This window comes from Lemur catta, chromosome 7, assembly GCF_020740605.2.
Source record: "Lemur catta isolate mLemCat1 chromosome 7, mLemCat1.pri, whole genome shotgun sequence".
Taxonomy (NCBI): Eukaryota; Metazoa; Chordata; class Mammalia; order Primates; family Lemuridae; genus Lemur; species Lemur catta.
In genome coordinates this window covers 47,080,366-47,095,696 of record NC_059134.1, presented here as the reverse complement: position 1 = coordinate 47,095,696, position 15,331 = coordinate 47,080,366, and the positions used below count along the sequence as shown (strand labels likewise).

General features: G+C 47.9%; 1 protein-coding gene across 1 annotated transcript in view; it reads right to left on the bottom strand.

Annotated features, from left to right (window-relative positions):
- The window catches only part of ME3 (malic enzyme 3), a 189,263-nt gene that overhangs the window by 49,302 nt on the left and 124,630 nt on the right, over positions 1–15,331 (bottom strand). The window contains exons 5-6 of the mRNA XM_045557175.1: positions 9,029–9,190; positions 1,550–1,653 (exon numbers count right to left, since the gene is read on the bottom strand). Coding sequence (XP_045413131.1) covers positions 1,550–1,653; positions 9,029–9,190 — 266 coding nt within the window. The remainder of the gene's footprint in view (positions 1–1,549; positions 1,654–9,028; positions 9,191–15,331) is intronic.

Sequence of the window (15,331 nt, the reverse complement as noted above, 5' to 3'; positions counted from 1 at the left end):
TTTGCTTTTTTTAAAGACAAGGTCTCGCTCTCCCTTTGTTGCCCAGGCTAGACTCAAACTCCTGGGCCACTGCCCCCAGCCCTCCTCCATTCTTAAACCTTCCCCATCCTCACTCGCCACTGATGACCTTGTCTTCCAGCAAATGGGACCCTGCACAATCCCTCCACTGCCACCCACCTGCCCCATCTGTGCCAGTGCTCTGCCTTCCCTCCTCCCTGTGGGTGAGTTTCTGTGCACCTGAGACAAAGCTCTCCAGGTGTAACCCTCTTGCTTGCTCAAGAACTTTTGCCCTCATCCCACATTCCATCATTAATTTTCTCTCTTTTCCAGGATCATTCCCATCCCATATAACCACAATATTATTTTTCTTTCATCTTAAAAAACAAAACAAAACACAACAACACTCCTATCTCAAGATAAGGAAACCAGATAAGGAGACTCAGAAGGGTTCAGTAACCTGCCCAAGGTCACACACCTGGAAAGTAGAGGGGTCAAGGGTCAGATACAGTTTGTCCACTTCTAAAGCCCACCCAAATGTGACTTTGTGGGCTGCAGAGGCCAGAGCAGCCCTCTCTCTAGCTTGCTTCTCTGGTTCGAGTGGCTGAGCTCTGGCAAGGGAGAATTTTGCCAAGGATGGGCAGGCCAGCTCTGCCAAACCTGCACACGCTTGGCCAGCAAGAAAGGCTGGGCTGGGCGCAGCGGCTGGCACCAGCTACTGAGGAAGCTGAGGCAGGAAGATAGATAGCTTGAGCTCAGGAGTTTGAGGCTGCAGTGAACTATGATCACACAACTGCACTCCAGCCTGGGCGTGCTGGAATTAGACCATGTCTCCTATTAAAAAAAAAAAAAAAAGTCTAGAGGTTTCAAAGTGAGAAGGGGACCTACTTTGCGTCCAGTGGCCCATTGAGTTGCTGACACTCTGGCTTGACCAGCTTGCCTCTCAGACTAAACTGGGTGGTGGGGGCTGTTACCAGCATGCCAGCCACCGCAGGGTAAGGGGTGGCCACAAGGGCAGACAGTTGGGACCAGCGAGGAGGGCAGAAGCTGCTGATGTTGTGCATCCCAGTGAAGAGATGGTGCCTTATAAATCTTGCAGGCCCAGAGCCCATGTGGTCTGCCACAGTAGTTCATTAACACTTCATCATCCACATTCAAGGTAGAAAATGATGGCAAATGTGGCAAGCTGCCTTCCAAAGTCATTTGGTCAGAAAGGTACACATCTTTCTTCCACCATTTGCAACACCACTACTTATGCTAAGAACTGCTAAGAACCCTAAACAACTCAGGCCAAGGGGGTTGTCCTCCCGAGACAAGAGATACCTAACTACCTCCAGACCACAGAGGCTTCAGATCACAGAGGCTTCAGCCCTCAGCCTTCTCTCCTTCCCTCCCCTCTCCACTCCCAAAGATTCTCCCAGAGAATGAGCCCATTCAGCCTCCAGCCCTCATCTACTGCCCCTTGTTTGTGTATCTGCTGAAACCAGTGTTGACTTCAGTCATGGTATCTCTTAAGAGTCCTCTTTCAAAAGGGCCTGACTGGCCCACTTACTTGTCTGTCACAGCCTGCATGAACTCGTCCAGCAAGTCATCATACTCCTTCCCGCGCACACGCTGGTGTTTCAGGCCGATGTACAGAGGGTCCCTGAGCAGCTCCTGGAACAGACAGTACCCATTTACTCAGCCTGCTCCCAGTGTTCCTCCATTGTTTTTTTTCAACAGGTGTCTAGGTTCAAGGCCAGGTGCAGTGGCTCCTGCCTATAATCCTAGCACTCTGGGAGGCTGAGGTGGAAGGATTGCTGGAACTCAGGAGTTCGAGATCAGCCTGAGCAAGGACGAGACCCTGTCACTACTAAAAATAGAAAGAAATTAGCTGGACAACTAAAAATATATAGAAAAAAAATTAGCCGGGCATGGTGGTGCATGCCTGTAGTCCCAGCTACTCAGGAGGCTGAGACAGGAGGATCACTTGAGCCCAGGAGTTTGAGGTTGCTGTGAGCTAGGCTGATGCCATCGCACTCTAGCCCGGGCAACAGAGTGAGACTCTGTCTCAAAAAACAAAACAAACAAACAAAAAAACTTTTAAAGGTCTTTATATTTTACTTGGAGGACAGGTGACATAGGCGGGAGAGAGCTTGGACTCGGGCGGGTCTCCGTGGTGCCCTATCTCTGAAAGGGACAGACGCGGACCTGCACCGAGGCGAGGGGCCGCGAGCGTGAAATATTAAAGCGGGACATTTTTGCTTTTTTTTTTTTTTTTTTTTTTTTTTTTTCTTTCCCGTACGGCAGCTCTCCGGCTGGGGAGCCGCTGCGGGCCCTGGCGCCTGCCGAGCTCTGAACGCTCTCGCGTGGTCGCCATCTCGGTTCCCACAGCTAAGCGGAAAGGACCTTGGACTCTGGCAGGCCTCTGCGGTGCCAGTACCCTATCTCTTAAAGGGACAGACGCGGACCGGCACCGAGGCGAGGGGCCGCGAGCGTGAAATATTAAAGCGGGACATTTTTGCTTTCCTCTTCCCGTACGGCAGCTCTCCGGCTGGGGAGCCGCTGTGGGCCCTGGCGCCTGCCGAGCTCTGAACGCTATATTTTACTTGTATAATAAAATGTTCTATGCCTCAGTTACTTTAAAACTAACCACAAAAAAGTAGAAAAAACTTTCCATATGAAGATGATATTAAAAAATTGCTTCTTATGTTTGTATAGAGCTTTCAAGTAATTCACTCATTTGATCCTTCTAATAGTCTGACTATTGTCATCTTTGTTTTACAGAAGTTGGAGTTCAAAGGTTTAAATAAACTGCCCAAGCTCACAGAGCCAGAAAATGGCAAAGCTGAGATTGAGCCTTGCTTTGACTGGATCTCATGACAGCACCCTCTTTGTCCTGTCACTTGACAGGGACGCCCTGTCACTTGTGGGTATTGGGGAGCCAGGGGCAGCACCTCGCCCTTTGCCTGGTCCTCTGGAAGAGGTCACCAGTGGCCGGGCAGGTGCAGGCTCTCATCTTGCAGGCCATGCTAGGGAGCAGGGAAAGCTTAGAATGGAATCGGGGGAAGGCTGTGTCCAGCCAGCCTGATCTTCGGGAGGAGTGAACATGGCTTCTCTGAGACAGCAGTGGGTAGAGCTCTCACGGCTGCCTTGGCACAGCATGGAACAAGAAGCCCACATTCTGCCCTGTGTCTCACCATCTGATTCGGATACAAGAATGCCTGTCAACAAGGTGTGGGCATATTCACTGTCCTGGAGTCCTTCCTTGCAGCCCTCCTCTATCCCGACTTCTTCATATGTGTTTAGAGTAGAAGTTTTCAGCAAGTAGCATTGCCAGACAAAATACAGGACACCCAGTGAAATTTAAATTTCAGATAGGCAATACTTTGTAAAACTTTTTTAGTGTAATTGTGACCCAAGCACTGCATGGAATGTACTTATGCTAAAAAGTTTATTTATCTGAAATTCAAGCAATAAATATAAACTATATTTATATAACAAAAAATATAGACTAGTGTCCTATCAATAAAGGCAGAAGGGATCTCAAAGTTGGGAGGCAATGTGTTGTAGAGGAAAGGACGCTGCTGGGCCTGGTGGCTGTGGTCAGGAGGCTGCCCCTGAGTATCCTCGGTGTGGCCCAATGGGGCTCCGGGCTCTGGAATAAGAGGGACCTGGGTTTGCATTCAGGCTATGTCATTTAACTAGCTCTGTGACTTTGGGCACTGTATGTAACTTCTCTGAGATCTCTTCTCTGTTAAATAGGGATAATAATGGTCTCTAGCACACAAAGCGAGCTCTTTGAGGACATGCGCTTCTGAGATATTCGTGCGCTTCTCCACAGAGGTTAGTACAGTCAGGGCACATGGTAAGCCCTTAAAAAGTCTTCACTGATAAGAATTGCCTGAGTCTTGGAACTGGGCTCAGGAAATTCCAAATTAAGAACTAAGAAGGTCTTAGAAATCGCTTGGTTCGGCCTCCTACAAATGAGTTTTTGAGGCTTGGAAAGGACAAATGAGCTGCCCAAGGTCACAAGACACGCTGGTGTGAGCAACAGAGCAAACACTATGGTTGTAGACCAGTGCGCTTCCTCGGTGGACACCAGCCTTATTCACTTCTGAGCCCTGCTGCCCACTAGGGTGCCTGGCACCTAAATGTTAATTGAATGACTAGATCTTTCCCTTCTGTTACATAGCTACTAATTTCCCTTTGGAATGAAATAAGTCAATGACTATAATTTTCGGTGAAGGCCTTTGTCCAAAGTGGGTGAACCAGAACTTTCTCTCCTCTGCCGAGGAGTTAGAGGGTTGAATGTGCTCGCTATGGCTGTTTGCCCAACTCTGCCTTCCTAAGGTTTTCTTGGAGACAGAATGTCATGGAAAACAAAATGGTTTCCTCTTTCTCACTGGCCCCATTAGTGAGCACTGGATTTAAGCTGGAAGAAAGCTAAACAGCCTAGTCAAAAAAATATTTATCTTGTGTAGCAATAGGCATGCTAATGTCAACTCAGAGCATCTGGGGGTCTGGGAGGTCATGGGATTGGGTTCACGCTGTGGGCACAGCACCCTTCCCCCTCAGGGTGGAAGCCCTGTCTACCACTTATTCCTTGGGAAGATCCACTAAGCCCAGGAGTAAGCTAGAAAGATCCTAGGGAGGGCATCCTCAGAGATCACATGTGTATAGAGTGTGAGTGCTCTAATGGCACCACATGGTGAATGCTGAATATTTCTCAGTCATAGTATAATACTCAAGCAAGGTAGAAGAAACCCTGTAACACCCAGCCCAGTGGCTGACCCCATGCCCCCTCAGCAACCCAGTAACACCCCCGAGGCAACGTTTACCAGGCTTACTGACCATCTGCTCCCAAGTTTGTCTCCCAAGCAGATATGCCTCCCCTTCCTCTGCCCATGAGTCAGTGCCAGGGGCTCACACAGCATCTCATTGTCAGGTGAGTTTGTAGAGGCTCAAGACTTCTGCCAGGACAAAACCTCCAAGGCTCAGGAGGGCCATTTAAAGGCTAAGCCCCCAGGGTGCCCACAGAACCCTGGCATAGAGTGTGGAGAGCACTGGGCTTGGAGTCAAGCCTTGGGGAAGCCATTTGTGCTCTGGGCCTCTCTTCCCATGCAAGACAAGGGGTTGAGCGAGAGGAGGTTGAGGTCCCTTCTCACTTGTATAGTCTGTGACTGGCTGCATGTGGATGAAACAAAGTACACAAACCAGTTCACACGCAGCCATGATGGAAGGCTGAGCAGGCACTCTGCATGACAGGAAGAGGCTCCCTTCCTCTGCCCCCTTGGAACTTAATCATGGGATGGCCCTTCTTCATGGGTTCACCACCCCACATATTTATTTTTCCAAATCTCCTTGGTATTGGCAGGTAAGAGTGACTCAGAGTTTCAGGCCTATAGACAGCAGATGTTTTCCTTCAACAGGAAATCTGGAGGGGTGTTTTCTCTGACTGTGATTAAGCTCCTGTTGCCTCAGGAATTTTCACAGAGACAGACACACAGATGGTCTAGTTATTCACACTAAAAACCCTCACAACAGCATCCTCCCTGCACTGACACGTGAGATAAAAGTTGCAAGGCTGAGTTTCCCTCTGCTATAGCTCTGGCTTGCTCTGAGCAAGAGATGTGCCCAAGAATTCTGGGGAGAAAATCTTGCACACTGATTCATTTTCAAAAAAGAACTGCAGTGCAAGAGATCACATAGTAAATCCATTTGCAAAGAAATAAATCAATGTCTTCCTAATGTTGCACACTTTATAACTTTGAATTTTTGTGTCCTGAGTTTCTTGAAGTGGGTCTGGAGGGGACTCACCTTTCCCTGGAGGGGAGGACATCATTATGCCCTAACTCAGTCCTGACTGTACGAAAGGATTCCACCTGCCCGAAACAACCACTTTCTTGGTCCTCATTTCTCAGTCTATAATGCATACACCTGACCCCTTGGAGCAGTGTGCCACCGTGGGTAAGGCAGTTCTGACACCTAGAGCTGTGGCACCTCAAGTAAGTAGCTCACATGTTTCAGTCTCAGTTTCCTCATCTGTAAAATGGGGAGAACAATATCTCCTACAGCTGTTTTCAGAATGAAAAAGAGAGAAAATACACGAAGGCCTAGAACTATGCCTGGCACATTACAGGTGCTCGATAAATGGCAGCTAGTATTGTTCTTACTGGACTGGGTGAGAACTGCTTCCTCCCACCCTCCTGGTGTGGGGAGGGCAGGTCAGGGCTCATTCCCACCTCTCAGCTGGGGAACACTCTGGTCCCTCCCTGACAAGAGGGAGCAGGCCCAGGGGAAATTCTCTCCCTTCCACACCCCGAAGGGAGAAGTGATTCTAGAGGCCTAAAGCCTCAGGAGGAGAAGCAGAAACTTAGAGTAGACACATGACCCATTAAGATGATCAATTAGGTAACAGTGTTGGATCACTGACAACTATTCATAGAATATTCTACCATTCCTGGCTCTCATTTGTCTCCCTTATGCTTAGCAGAGTGCCTGGCACCTACTAAGCACTCAAAATCACTAAATAAGTAAAGAGACAGTATTCACAAAATAATTTTAATTGAAAAAATTAGAACAAAATTGTACTATGATTATAAGGTAAGAACTATATGTATATGCATAGGTAAATATTGGAAGAGAACATAAATGTAGCATTGTGGGAGAATGTCATTTCCTTTTTCTTATAAAATTTTAAATAATGTTCTAAATCTATTTTAGTAATAAAAATTCTAAAAATCAAGAAATAATCTTTACTTATAAAACAACAGAATCCCAGGCAGGGGTGTAGTGTAGGGAGAGCAGCACAGATTTGGATTAGGATTCCAGCCCTGCCACTTCTAGATCTTCCTGGGCAAATTAAACTCTCTGGGTCTCAGTTCGATAAACTGTGAAAAAGGGAGGTAATAACAGAAGCTCCACTCACAGGGTTACTGTAAGGCTTAAACCAGGTGGTCCGTGAAAAGAGGCTGGCCCATGATCATTGCTAGTTTCCAGTCATCTTTTCTGGTGGGTTTGTTACAAGTTGGGGCCAGCCCTAAACTTCAGCAAATTATTGCTGGGAGTAGGGCCTTCAATGACAAAGGATGTTAATGCACCTGCTAGGCAACCAACACCCTTTCAGGGGATACAAGGCCTCAGACTCAATCTCAAGCTATTTCAGTTCTTGCCTAGGGCCACGTTTTAGGAGAGGGAGTCCAGCTGAAACACAGCAGGAGATGTTGGATGGGAAGAATAACTAAAACAAAGTTTGCTACGCTCATCCACGCCTGCAACAATGCATTCTTTGAGGCTGAAGGACAATTTAAGTAAACCCCAGACATCTGGCTCGAGAAAGGAGACCACCGTGCTGAGTGAAAGCTGCAGTCTGGTCCTGATGAGCAGTTGCAAGGCTTGCGCCCCCATCTAGCCTCTGGTCTCCTGGGCTGGTGAGGAGGCATATGGAGAGAAAGCACTTTTAGAGGTTGAAGGACACTAGGTAACCTTCTGGTTCAGTTCCTTATTGTACTGAAAGGAGATCAAGTCTAAAGCTGTGCAGTGACTCACCTGGCTTGTTAGTGGTACCAGAACCAGGGCCTCTGCTTCTCAATCCAGAATTTCTCCCACTTCCCTTGCCCTCCCTCATCTCACCCCCACCTCCAGGATTTCCTGGCTTTTAAGCAAGATCTGCCCAGTGTTCCCTCATTAGATCATATCTGCGGATGAAGAGTGGATAAGCATCAATCCTTACTAGGAGCTACAGTGCTCATTCCTGTTTTGAAATGGAGACATATGATGTCTAGGGAAGAGGAAGGCCATGCAAAGAGTCTTGGCAAATTTTCTTGGGAGAGATCACTGCAGAATGCAAATAAGTATAACCTTTTGGACAACGCAAAGAATCTAAAAAAATGACCATTCCTTTTGCCTCAATACTTTAATTTCTAGGAACTTATCCTAAGAAAAAACCCAGAGATGGGGGAAAAAGACTGATCCTACAAAAAATGGGTATCTGACACAATTTTATTTGCAAAAAGACTAGAAACAACCTAAGCGTCCAACTGTGGGCTGTTTCTTAGGTAAATTATGATACACAAGGCAGCTATTAAAATGACATTGTAGAAGAATGATTATGACCTGGGAGAAAACTCATGACAGATATTAAATTTTTAAAAAGCAGGATAAAAAACTGTGTATGCAATATGAACCCAACTTTGGTTTTACAAGTGCTTTGGGGAAAATGGCATATGCCAATATGCAAACAATGATTAGCACTGGTTGTGTGACTGATATTTTATTTTATTCTTAACACTTGCCTGGATTTTCTCAGTTTTTAAAAGATGAAAACGCATTGATCTTCAGCTCAAAGTTAAGTGTCATTAAGAAGGAATTCTTGGGTATTTTTTCATGTTTTCTGACACAGAGACACAGAGCTGAGAAGCACAGACAGGCACAAACACTGCGCCCCATGGTGGTGCCCAGAGCAGACAAACTCTTGGCTGGGGTTTGAGCACCTTAAATCCCAAGCCACTTGGAATCCTGCAGTGGGTCTCACCCACAGCTTGGCGCAGTTTCTCTCCCTGGGTTCGCAGGACACTCATGTACCTGATTCAGACATTTCCACCCTGGTGCTGGTTCTCTGAATTTTAATCCTTCCACTGAGGCAACTTGCCTTGAAAATGCTAAATTATATGGCCACCTCAATAGGCTGCTCTCTTCACCAGTGGGTCAGAAAGTGTCCTCAAGGGGAATGGAAACTAGGGATTATGGAGGTTAGGGAGCAAAGGGAGCCCCAGCTGGGGTCATGTGGGCACAGAGGGCTCATGGAGGTAGAGGAGCACGGGGCCCAGAAGGTGGGGCGGGGGAAGAGAATGGGGTTGCCAGCATGGGCAACCAGGAAGGAGGAAGGTCCTCCACTTCACACTGTGTAGGGGGTGTGCCCTGGTCAAGGGGACACTAGGAAAGAAATGCCCATTGCTGTGTAGACATAAACATCCCCCACACGAGCTCCCCACCTCACTCCAGCTGCCACCTCCCGACCTCAGAGCTCCTGGCCTGGGCAACGTATTACCTCGTTGTTGGTGCCGACGTCCAGCAGGACGGGGAGGCACTGCTGCGGGTTCACCCCTCCGCACGCTGTGTACAGGGCCAGCTTGCCCACTGGGATGCCCATGCCATAGCAGCCCAGGTCGCCCAAGCCCAGTATGCGCTCCCCGTCAGTCACCACCACCGCCTGGAAAACACAGCAGGGCGCCATCAATCAGGGACAGTGCCTCCTGCGACAAAGCGCTCAGATTAGCAGCCCTAACACATCAGGCCTGACAACTGGATGCCCACTGACTTAGATGCGATGAAACAGCTTGTCTGGGATAGGGCCAAAGCACTCATTCACCTGCAGGTGGCTGGTTTGTTCTGGCAGGCTGGGAGGAACCCCACAGAGGAGAGACGCCAGAAGGACACCTGCCCTGCATTCTGAGGTTCAGCTGGGGGCTGCAGAAACAGTTGGGGGGAAACCACAACTAGTCACGTTCCCTCAAAGAAACTAAACAGACATTCTCAGTCTGAGACTTGGGGAGGCGGGAAGAGGAGAAAAGGACATAATGAAAGAAGAAAATGGAAAACAAGTGTTCGTGCTGCTGCTCCAACTCTGGGGTTTAGCGAGCAATGCAAATGCTCTCTGGCTTGCTCCTGGGTTACGATAAATCCAATTTGCGAAGAACAGAGCTCCTTGAGATGTTTCCTAGGATCCCTGTTATATGTAAAATCTGGAAGATTCTCAAGCTGTATTGGGATTACCTTTTGCATTTGGCAAAGAATCACTGAGGGCCCACTGCATACCAGATACAGTGCTAGTTCAAGGCTTACCTACTGTGAATGAACAGATGCTGATGAGGCTGATGGTGCTGACAGGAATCATTATATGACTGCAATGGATATTCATTTATTCATTTATTTAACACATATTTATGAAGCATTTACTTTGCATAAGACATGGTGGCAGATCTTGGGGGAAGAAGCTTCAATTTGCTCATCTATAAAAACAAGTATAGACCCAGCCCTTAAAGAACTAATGAGCCAAAAGAGAGAAGGAATGTGTATATTAATAATTATGACTTTGGGAGGGAAGCTCACACGCAGCAGGATGGCACAAAGGGCGGCAGAGATTAGGAGATGGAGAGCTACCCCCTGCAGGGTAACCCCTCATGGATAAAGGGACACACCCCCCACACCTTGGACAAGGGAGACTGTGGGTGTGGGTGGGAGAAAGGCATCTGATGCAAAAGGAAGTTCAGATCTGTTGGGGGGGGATATAAGGTGTGCGTGGGGAACAAGGAGGTGCAGGTTGCAGGAAAGGAAAGAATGGAAAGTCAGGCAGGAGTCGGACTGGGAAAGGCCTTGAATGTCAGGCCAAGGAGACACTGTCAGGGTAACAAAGAAGTTGTTTATAGGTCACCCCCACCTGCTCACCATCACTGGCTCTTCATCTCTACAAGAGTTGAGTTTATAGGCCACCCATCCCTTCACTGCAACCTGGCTTTGGATCAGCTCTGAGCTATGAACGTCCTGATGGCCCCAAGCATGCTGTCCATGGGCACCATAAGGTTTAGTTTAATCCACGTAGGTGCAATGCTGGGCACTGGGGATAAAAAGACAAAGACCATTCTTGACCTGGAAGAGTTTAAGATCCAGTATCCAAAGGGCCTATGGTGTCTTCTCATTTCTACTCTCTTATCTTCAGGGGTGAGAGCACACATGGGCTGGTGCTGCCTTTTGGTGTACATAGGTGTAGAAAAATACTCCTCTGTTTCTGGTAAGGGGTCTCTGGGGAGTGCAACTGACCCGTGAAAGTCATGACATTCCCCTGTAGATTGGTCTACTGCCTCTGTGGAGAGTGCTCAAAGCTCACACCTCAAGTGGTCCTCCCTGTGGTCCGGGCAGGCAGACGGGTCTGAGATTGCTACCCTTGTTTCACAGGTGAGCAAACTGAAGCTCAAGACCTTCATGTTCTCCACATATCTGTTAAGTATTAGCCACATGCCAGGCACCGGGCTGGATGTTTCCACATTAGTTATCTTAGAAAGATTAGATGACTTACCAAGGTCACCTTGCTTGTGTAGGTGGCAGGACAGGGTTCCAGTCAGGCTCTGGGTCCCTGGTTCAGGGCTCTTTCTACTGTCCCAACTGGCTGGGCTAAAGCACCCATGCCCTTGGCAAAGTCCTGGTCTGCCTTGGCACCACTCTCTCTGCAGCCTGCATCTGACCTCCTCTTGGTAGCTGTCCCATTGGAGACTGTGCCCTCTACTGCCCCCGGGTGCCGAAACTCTGGGCATTTCTCTAGCGTCTCTCCTAATCAAAGCTTCCTTATTCTGGTTTCCATTCTCAGAATCCTTCTCTCTACTGAGGGGGCAGTGAGTGACATGAAGTTAAAAGCAGAAAATCAGCTACTTCAGGTGTTATTTCTACAGTCCTAGGACGGTGACAGGGGCTCTGCAGTGCCACTCTTCCAGTGTCCACAGGCACTCTACTGCCTGCCTGACTCCTCTAGGAGAACGTCTCACCCACCTCCACCCAGCGTCCATTCTCAGTCCTACGCTGCTTGTGGTTGGGTCGTTGCATGTTTGACAACCAGACTGCTCGCCTCTCATCTTTGTTCCTTCCAATCTCTCCTGCCAGCCAATGTCAGATTCATTGTGTCAAAGCCCACTTTGATTATGCCATTCCCAGGCTGAAAGACCTTTAGCGACTTATAATTGCTCACAGAATAGAGTCCAAAATGCTTAGGTCTTTAACGACATGAACCCTGCAGACTTTCTTAAACTTATCGCCTGCTATACATCTGTACACAGTTGTCTTCTCTGGTCAAACTGGCCTCCTTGCTCCTTCCAGACATACTCTGAATTCACCTACCCTATCTCTCTCAGCCACTATATACCTTTCTTCCGGAAAGTCCTTCTCCCCATTCTCCAGCAGTGCAAATCCTGCCCACTGCAGTCTACTGAGATTTCTCCTTCCCCTGAACTGCTAGCACTTGTTATATCCACCACACACCCTTCCCCTTCCTGTCTGTCTCCCTACCTTGCACAAACATTTATTAAGTACCTACTGTGTGCCAAGATGCATGCAAGGTGCTACTTAAACATTTGATGGTGAAAGCATCTGGGTGGTTAATTAACATTTTATAAAACACACATTTTATGTCACCAGCCTAGCAATTAATGGCAGAGGCTCTGGAGTCCAATAATCAGTATCTGAATCTAGGCTCCTTGATAATGTGCCATGTGTGATCTTGGATAACAGATAACTTTTCTGAACTTCAATTTTCTACAAAATGGGTATAATAATAATACCTAGCTCATCATATTGTTATAAAAATGAAATGAAATAATACATGTCTCCTTTTAACCTGGTGCTTTGTATAAAGTAAGGGTGACAAGTAAATGATCACTGCTCTTATGATTGTAACAATGATTATTATTTAAGGCAAACACTTTATATTAGAGTTTTTAATTATTTCCTATCTTCTAGTTCAGCATTAACACAGAAAGACCATGCAATAATTATCTGTAAAATAAGTGAATGAAAGAGATACTGAGGAGAACTTGGCAAATGCAATTTTTAAGAAAGTCTGGCCATGCAAAGCTTAACCACATTCTCATCTTAACATCCTCATCCATCCTAATGGCTCCTACTATCGTCTCTAAGCACATGACACTTGTAGCTAACCATCTTCTGGATATTGCCTCTTGGGTGTCCAATAGTTCTCTCAACTTCCACAAGTCCCTCCTACTCCTTTTGAGTAGGAACAGTTTCAAGGAACAGTTCAAAAGACAACTTCCCTCCATGAAGCTTCCCTTCTAAACTATCACCCCCTTCACTGAATTCCCATGGCATTTTCCTCACCTACAACACCTATCACCCCCTTCCTTGTGTTATAGTTATATACATTTCCTTGTCTTTCGTAGTAGCTCTAAGCTCTTTGAGGCAAGTAATGGGTCATGTCATCTTTGATGCCTCCGCACTTAGCTTGGAGACTGCAATGTGATACATACAAATGTTGGGCAATGTGATAGATCCAATAGAGAGCACAAAGTGTCTTCTGAACCAGACAGAGTTCAGACCTGGTATAGATTAACAAGTTCAGAGAGAAGATCCTGCACCCTATTTTTCATGACATCAATGGTGCTCATGCTGGGAGCCACTAGTTCAGCAGATTGAGGGAAAACGTGAGCATCTTTGGGTTTGAAAGCCCAGCATGATTTTCTGCAATGATAAGATCACATTTTCTTTATTTGGAAGAATTTTATAACTTACAACTTCCTTGTCTAGGGGGATATTTGAGGGATAATGTGCCACATTCTCCCCTTGCCTGCCTACCTTGGACCACATTCTAACCTTGACACCCTAAGGCCCCTTCTGAATGATTGCCCACACCCCTTATCTTAGCTGCACCCACTAGGACTGACTCAAGACTGATTTGAGGATCATGATTCCTTGCTTGCTCTGGGGCTTCTTTGGACTTGTAGCTGTGGTCATGGGCTGCCCACAGCCTTGTGTGTACAATCCTCTCCTTCCTCTTCCTTTTGTTTCATCCCTTCCTCTCATCTTTCCTTTTATCCTCCTTCTCCTCTTTTCTCTCTCTCCACAACATAAATAATGCACACTCTTTAGTTTCAAACCTTGGTTCCACTCCTCACTTGCAAAGAACCTAACCTCTCAGCTTCCTTGTCCATAAAATGGGAATAATAACAATCCCCACCTCTTACAGGGTTGTCAGGGGAATTCGACGAGTTAATCTACGTAAAGCACTTGGCATGATACTGTGTGAGGTGGATACAGCAATGCGCTGCCCAGATCCTCCTTCAGGAAGGAAAGAGGTATTTCCCCAGCCATACCCTCAGCTACCAGCCCACTTGGGGAATTTCCTTGACTGAAAAGAGCCACTTTGGTCAAAGCCACGCCCCCTTCTAGGGGCAGCCCGCAACACTGACCGATCAGTGTAGGAGTCTAAGGCCTGCTCCCTTGCCCCGCGTTGGGATGAGTGTGAAGGTCTGTGTCAGCTCCAGGGCCTGCTCATGGGCTCAGCTGCAGCCCAGCCTCTCCCTCTGCTCCATCTGCTCCCTTTGCTCCCACAGGTGTTGACCCAAGAGCACTCCCTAATATGCTAATTTCTTTCCCAGAGACTGTTTCCTGGGAAATCTAGCCTGTAACAGTGAGCCCAGAGTCTAACCTGGGTCTAACACCAGGTGGCCCTGTGCATGATAGGTAGGCACCTGGCACTGGCAATCTGCTCCAAGTTTCAACACCTAAGTGGCTGGTGCCCCAGGACAGAGGATGATCCCTTGGCCCCACCACTCAGCCATCTCTTAGCACCCCCTCCCCTGAAGCTGTTGGGACTGGGGTGAGGGAGAGATTTAGGAGCTTGGGAAAACTGTTGGGGAGGAGGGCTATTCTCAGCTGAGCCTTCCTCTCAGCTCCAGTCAATGGCCACTGTGGGAAAGAGTCGAAAAGGCAGTTCTCACTCCTCTTTGTGATTTACGCTGGACAGCTCAGGGCAGCCTGACCTAACCGCCCCGCCCCCGCCTTCCTGCTCGAGAAGGGCCCACAAAACTTCGTGGCCTTCCTACCCTTGGGTTTGGCCCCATTTCCCTCTCAAGCCAACTGTTCTGACATCTCAGTTTGCAGCTCTTTCTGGCTTGGGAACCATAGAAAGTCATTTTTCACCTTCTGAGCTGATGCAGGAGCTGAATCACCCCTCCTCTCCAGCCAGGCAGCCTGAAACATCAGGGTCCAAAGACACCTGTGCCTTCAAAAACTCTGCCTCCCTACTCTGCAGCTGGGGAGAGGCGACCCAGCAGCAGGGCTCTGGGTTTGGCCCCAGCTCTTATTTGTAGGTAACCCCAGGCAAGGCACTTAACCTCAGCTTGCTCATCTGAGAAAACACGCTCCTATCTATTCTTCAAGACCCACCTCACAGGTGTCAGAGGGGGTCCTTGCTCCACTCTGAGCACAGTGACTGTGAGAATCAAATGAAACAGTGAAGGTAAAGCCCAAGGTCAGCTCCAAAGTGCCAGGGTGGGGGTGGTGAGCAGAGATTCTCCACCTAGGTAGGGAGATTTTCCTCCCTTCTTTTTAGGGCAACTGGAGAAAACACATTAGGAAACAAGAAAGACTGGGGCTTGGAACATTCTGAACCTTCAAAAAGGCAGCCTGTGGGTGGGAGGGGGAGAACCTCCAGAAAAAGGCCAGTGAGTGTGGCAGGTAGGGGCGGGGTAAGCCGGGGCACTCCAATCAGCCCTAAGGACTTGCTCACGTACCAACGTTCAGAGCTCCTGGGTTTTCCAGAGAAGCCAGAAATACAAGTGTTTAGATATGG